Source organism: Sinocyclocheilus anshuiensis, unplaced genomic scaffold (genome assembly GCF_001515605.1).
Source record: "Sinocyclocheilus anshuiensis isolate Anshui unplaced genomic scaffold, SAMN03320099.WGS_v1.1 scaffold883, whole genome shotgun sequence".
Lineage (NCBI taxonomy): Eukaryota > Metazoa > Chordata > Actinopteri > Cypriniformes > Cyprinidae > Sinocyclocheilus > Sinocyclocheilus anshuiensis.
Window position 1 is genome coordinate 695,049 of NW_015547678.1, and position 7,022 is coordinate 702,070.

The 7,022-nt window shown below is 35.8% G+C and overlaps 1 protein-coding gene across 1 annotated transcript; it reads right to left on the reverse strand.

Annotated features, from left to right (window-relative positions):
• Positions 1-290: 290 nt before the first annotated feature.
• LOC107703047 (probable G-protein coupled receptor 157) lies at positions 291-4,976 on the reverse strand. Its single transcript, XM_016505540.1, has 4 exons — positions 4,323-4,976; positions 2,702-2,915; positions 1,374-1,568; positions 291-1,242 (listed from the first exon to the last, which is right to left on the reverse strand). The coding sequence occupies exons 1-4, from the start codon at positions 4,697-4,699 to the stop codon at positions 1,027-1,029; spliced, it is 1,002 nt and encodes a 333-aa protein (XP_016361026.1). The 5' UTR covers positions 4,700-4,976; the 3' UTR covers positions 291-1,026.
• Between the last annotated feature and the right edge of the window lie 2,046 nt (positions 4,977-7,022).

Sequence of the window (7,022 nt, forward strand, 5' to 3'; positions counted from 1 at the left end):
TATATATATATATGAAAATAAAAATGACAAATAAATTAAAGCACTAAAGTTACTAACTGGAAATAAATAAAAAATGGAAATAATAAAAATGACAAAACATACACACAAAAAATAAAATAAAAATCTAACTAAAAGAAAACTTTAAATATAAAAACAAAAGCTAATTCAAAATATTTATGAAAACAATAATAGTATATAATAAAATAATAAAATAACTGAATCTGACAGGTAATGAATCGTTTTATTGAAATTAATTGATATGTTGATAAAATATAACTATAATACAAATTCATAACTACATAATTTATACCGGTAATATACAAAGATTAAAAGGCACTTCTTCCCCATTGTGTCATAGGTATTTTAAAGGCATTGTGTGAAATAACAATACATGTGCATGTTGTGACTAGGTGCATGTGACTCTATACAGAGAAAAGTGAAAGAAAAAAAAGAAATGACATTATGACATTATACATACATAGGGCAAAAGCAATACTATACATTTGTACATATAAATACAACACATAATACACATAATTAATGGATTAAAAACACATATTAAATGTAATGTAAAGTAATAACATTGCATTAAGAATGCTTTGGTGGGAGAAAGAGGGAAGAAATCCCTTGTGAAAACACTTGGCACAACAGTGCCATTTTGGTCACTAGATAATAAACTGCTGTATCCCTCGCTTCCCCTGAGCTACAGATCTAATTTCTATTTAAATGAACATGAGATATCTGCAGCAGCAGAATGAAAACAGATTTGGAAGACAGAAAGCCTCTCGCCTAAAGTGCTGAGCTAAACCGGTAACAGAAAGTGCGTTTGTGTTCCATGCTCTGCGGGTTTTGTGCATGTGACCGCAGTCCCCTGTAATCCGTGAAGGCACTTGGTCAAACAAGAAAGCTGAGTGTAAGGCTCTGACGTAACTCCAACAACCACAACAGAGAGCTGTAAAGTCAGAGCTTTCACTCCATTCAAATAGACTTAAACGTGCTGCAGCAGATGGAGGATCCTAGCAGCTTTTACCCCTCACTGTTCTCCCAGGTTTGGGCGTTGGGGTTTTCCTCCCTGTGTGAAGGCGTATATGCACTTTCCCTGTTCTGGGACACTGATTCTGTACGCCAGTGTCTGTCCTGACCTCTGCAGCACAGCAGAGCCACCAGACGTGATCGAATCGAGGGAGTCAACAGCACAAACATGACGCAGTTAGCAGCTCCTTGAAAGGTGTTTCCAATTCCCTATTAAATACAATGAAATCAGAATCATTGGGTTGCCAAATGAAGTATACAAATAAACCACATTAATGGGACTTTGGGTGGAAGTAAATCAGGTTAATTTCAGACTAACTAAGTGGAACCGGGTGACTCACATGCAAGGTGACCAGCACAGGGTTGTGTCCTGCAGGGGAGTCAGTCAGCAGGAGCAGGAAGCGGATGGTGCTCCACATGCGGAGCATGATGAAGATGATGGGGATGAGGGTGAGCTTCCTGTCTGCCATGGAAGACAGCGAGTGAGAGACAGGGCTGCTGGTCAGGATGGGACGGTACTCAGACAGGGCTGCATACTTAAATACATCCCAAAAAAAAGGGCATTAAAAAGGGATCAGCATTCTTTAGTCTTACAGAAAAAACTCACCTAAAATAAAAATTCTGACATAGAAGAAAGTAAGTCATATGGGCTGCCTGCTCTATAAAATTTTTTAAATAAATAAAATGAATGTTTTTATTCGGCAAGAGTTAATCCAGAATTAAAGAATGATCATTAAATTGTTTAAAAGTGCTGTAAATGCTGTTCTTTTGAACTACAAACTACTATTTTCAACATTTATAGTAAGAAAATGTTTCTTAACCACCAAAATCAGCATATTAGAATGATTTCTGAAGGATCATGTGACACTGAAGACTGGAGTAATGACTGCTAAAAATTCAGCTTTGCCATTAAAGGAATAAATTACATTTTAAAATATATTCAAATGTAACCAGATATTTTAAATTGTAATATTTCATGATATTACTGTTTTTATTGTAAATTCAGCCTTGGTGCGAATAAGAGACTTTTTTCCCCCCAAAACCATTAAAACAGATGCCAAACTTTTAACTGTAGTGTAAATGATGACAGATTTTTTTTGGCTGATCTATCAATTTAAAAGAGTATTGAAAGTGGCTGGCAAACCTCAAACCAAACGTTTGCAAGGAAACAGCATAACTATACACCCCCATCACTACAGCATGTGGTTTGCAGAATGCAGTTGTGTTACTATGTCAAGAATGTGGGCTGGTCTTTAATATTATTTGCATAATATTTAATTTTCTCAACAATTAACTTTATAGGGTTCCCACCCCCCCTTTTTTTTTTTTACCAGTAAAATCCCATAACTTATCCAAATGAGTTTAACATTTTTTTTAAATGTTGCACTCACAATTTGTAGCCTTTGAAATATTTAATAGCTCAGCATAACTAGTAAAACCTATTGATGACCAAAACTTCCATGACCTTTTAAGATTTTATTAATATCCATGACATTTCCAGGCCTATCACTATTTTATGATATTATGATATTTCCCTGATACATTAGCTCTGGAAATTATTCCAGAAATGACTTGCCCGTTGCGCACATTATACGTTTATGAAAATGCCATGCAAACCTCTGCTAAGCTGTAATGTTAAACTGTCTGCGATGAGCCATGGTGGACTTACTGCATTGTGAATGTGTATCTTTATAAGAATGTACAGGACTGGCAGTGTGACATAGGCAATGAACTCCCAGATCTTTCCTGTGAGCAGCATCCACAGCACATGATCTTCAGCCTGGATGTTCACCCAGCACCAGCCAACAGACACTTCAGAGGCGTCATAGCCGATCTTGTGCAGGGACAGGGCTGCCACAGTGATGGCGAAAGGAACGCCCCAGCTGACACAAACCACATATCACAAGATCAGACTGCAAACAGACATCCACAGGCTGCAAAACCAGACCTATCCCTTATACACAGAATCCTTATTAAAGTTAATGAGCACTCACTGTCTAAAATCCTTTTTCTTAGTGTAGCTGAAAGGATGCTTCTGAAGGCAAAATATTATACAAGGAATATAAATAATCTCCTTTCCTAAATCGCTGTAATATATAGGAAATAATCTCCTGTTTACCTGTAAATTAAATGAAAAGATAACCGTGGCATATGAACATGAACATTTTATTTTTTTTGCAACATTAAGATTTGAGACATCAAAAATTGTAAAAAAATTAATTTATGAAAAGTACCAATATTCCATATCAGAACGGAAGGAATTATGTAAAATTATTTTGTACATTTGTGAATTTTATTTTATGTAAAGTAAGGAACTACACGTAAACTAATTTAATACATACTATACAATTAATAGATTAAAAGATAATGTTAAACAATTTTTTTTAAATTGACACTATAAACTATAAACTATAATTGACACTATAAACAACCACAGAAAGTTTTAAAAGGATATTTGACCTATCCCCCACATATTATTATTAAAGGGGTCATATGATGTTGCTAAAAAGAACATTATTTGGTGTATTTGGTGTAATGAAATGTGTTTATGCGGTTTAAGGTTCAAAAAACGGGGGCCGGCTTGAGTGAGTGGCGTCAGGCGGGATTGCGGCAACCACATGTGACGACCCCTGGCTGGACTCCGCTTCGTTCACGGTGAAAGCTGATCCGGCGATCCACAGCGCGAAGTTGATTTATTTCCTCAGCGACCAGCACGGATCAGCTCCAGGCATGACGAAGCAGATATTGTCCTCTTTTGGAAGGCCAAACAAAGTAGTTTCGCTTTCACAACGAAACACACAGCGCCTTCACGACATGGCGGCGGCGGCAACAACACTACTACAGCGAGAATAAAAGTTACGCCTTCTTTCTTTGCGTGAACATTTGGGCGTTATGCAAATCTTCCCACATCATGATGTAGACATGTGGGGGCGTGTTAGAACGAGCCATTTTAGGTAGGCGTGGTTGACTCTTAACTTTTATAAAGAATATCTCTTTGGATTTGAGATTTTGGTCTTTGCAACTTTACAGATCTTCTTTATGCACCAAGAGCTTGTAACGCTTCAAAGACAAAGGAAAAATTTAAATCGCATAATATGACCCCTTAAAAGTGCACAGTGACTCAGTCATTCTTAAAACGTCTGCTTTTGTTTTCCACAGAAGAAAAATCATACAGTTTTGGTACACCACAATGGTGAGTAAATGTTTAAATAATTTTGAGTGAATATTTCTGGAGTGAACTGTTCCTTTAAGAATTTTCTGGCAGGGAAGAAATGCTTTGTAGAGTTTACCTGATAAGATGAAAATACAGCACCAAATTGTCGGCCTGTCTCTGGCTGGACTTCACAATAAAAACGTATAAGTAAATAGCAATAGCCACGGTCCAGAAGAATGAGCTGGTGTTGGCGAATGTGGAAATTGCTCCTTGCGCGATACAATCCCCAGAATCAGAGTCAAAAATCCTCAAAACTCCGTAAAAGTAAGAGAGTGCAGACAGAAGGTCAGTGACAGACAGATACACGAGCAGTGTTCTCGGTGTAGTTCTCAGATCGTGCCATCTTGCATATGTGCATATGATTAAAAGTGACCCAAAAAACGAAAGTACACAGGATGTCAGGATAACAACCTGTTCGTAAACATACACCTCGGTCTGGTTCGTCTCGGCCATAGTTTCTCTTTTAAGACTTTAAAATCTACTAACGCCTAGTTTGTTTGTTTGTTCGGTGTTTGGTAAAGTCGAGTCTTGTTTAAAGTATCGAATCCACTTGTAACCCGAAGAGATTTCCAGTCCAATTTTCCCTCGACAAAGCTTTGCCCTGAAAAACAAGACGGGCTTTAAGATCCAGCGGCGTAAGAGGCTTTACAAGAGCCAGTCCAACAGCTTCTTCACAACCGCTGAGGCAGTGAAACAATGTCTTGAAAATAACAAATCAAAACATGTTGAATTTCGTGTCCATTTTTGTTACTATATAACAGACTAAACGTGTTTTTGTTATAAAACAGACTAAACGTGTGGCCAGCCTTGAAATCTAAGCTGACGAACTCACGAACTTTGTTTTTGTGTTTAGTTTGAGAAGGTTAAAGTCACTAGTGTTAGAGAGTGATTCAAAACACGAAAAAGATTCATACAGAATCGTTCACTGATTCATTTAGTGATTCTTTCTGTTGGTTTCAACGTTACGCAAATAGATGGGGACATGGAACCATTCACAAGTTTTATGTGTTTTATTAAAAGAGACTCTAGAAAGAACGTTTAACATTTTTCCTCACAAACGTCAGTAAATCAGATCAATTGTTTTTTTTTTATTTTTTTATCACGAAACATTTTAATTTCACATAAAAAGATTCACGAACTTCAACGAAACACCAGTAGGCTAGACTACATCCCTTACGAAAATTAACCATGGTTTATTATTGTAAAATTGTAGTAACCATGTTTTTTTTGGCATATTGACTACCATTTGTATAACCACAGTTTTACTACAAATGCCGTGGTTAAACTATGGTTAGTGTTGCAAAACCATGGTTAATTTGTGGTTACTATGGTTTAACTATAGTAACCATGGTTTTTTGTTTTATTTGTAGTAAAACCATGGTTAATTTTCGTAAGATTACAAACATTCTTTTTTCTTATTATTTTTCTTAAGTATGTGTGCAAGCAATGCGGCATTGCCAAATGTGCCTGCAATTATTGACAATTAAATACATGCAATCACTATAATACGCCATTAGATGGCGCAATGTGATCTTCCATCAAGCTTCAAGATCGTGGTCTCTTTTCTTTTAACCTCTTTATATCATGTTTTGATCGATTATAAATGAAAGTTTTGGAGAGTGATGGTGTTTTTGTATAAAAAAAGAAAAAAAAAAGTAGCCTATATTTCAGCTTACAGTGGATTTCTGTGTCTATTAGTCTATTATTTAGGCCAGGATTAATTTGAGGTAAACGCATCTCCTTTTATCACACTGTCACCAGTACAGCAGTAATGTTTTTTAAGAATACTGTTTCCTGGAGAACTGCAGCATTCTGTCCCAATGTGGTGCATCGTTTTATTTCAGGCAGAGAGAAAGAAAGTGGAGAAGAGAAAAAAAAATCAATGCTTTGCTTGATCTTCCATTAAAGGCAACCTATAGTTTTCTTCCCATCACCTCTGTGAGCTGTGCATGCAGTGTGCAGTGTTATTTAGAGGAATTTCACTCTCTTATTCTCATTACTCCATGTGTAACAATTTTAAAAAGTGCAGAGGTGTTTTTTTGCTCTCAAAAATACCCTTAGGCTTGACAGACATCACCGACATAAATATGACATCAGCACTTTGTATTCTTCTGCCATGCATCCATAATTAATTAATTAAATGAATTCCTAAATTCTGCCAGGAAGGTGTGAAGATGCAGCCTAAAAGTTGTTGAAAGTGAGCATAAATGATGAGGCCTTCAGCAGAGGGAATCATTATATTTTAATTGTGTTGAATGATATATATTTTAATACATTTTATTATGTTATGTAATATATTTTATTGTATGCTGTGTAATTTGATGTAAAATATAATTGAGAAGGACTAAGTAAAAACATCTATTTTGTATACTGATATATTCAAGTTCAGTTTTAATCTATCACAGATAATGTAAATGAAACTCCGGATCCACTGACATAATACAATTCAGACTCAAGAGATTAACTACAATAAAATGCAAAATACTTTCTGTCTATGTCTGGGTTAACCATACAACTGAAACAACATAACACGTTTGTTGGGAGTTGGGCATTTATCATGCACATTGTTTTGTGCATAAAAAATTTAATTGCCATTGTCTGTTAAAATCCAATCTAGTAAGTGGCCTATAGGACAAACATTCAAACAGTTCATTTGGATTCATTTGCTATAATTGCTCTTTTACACACACACACACAGTGTTTAACATACCTTTTAAAATAACATTATGTTTGTGATATTAAATTACACTCCATTTCACAGTATTATAATCACACT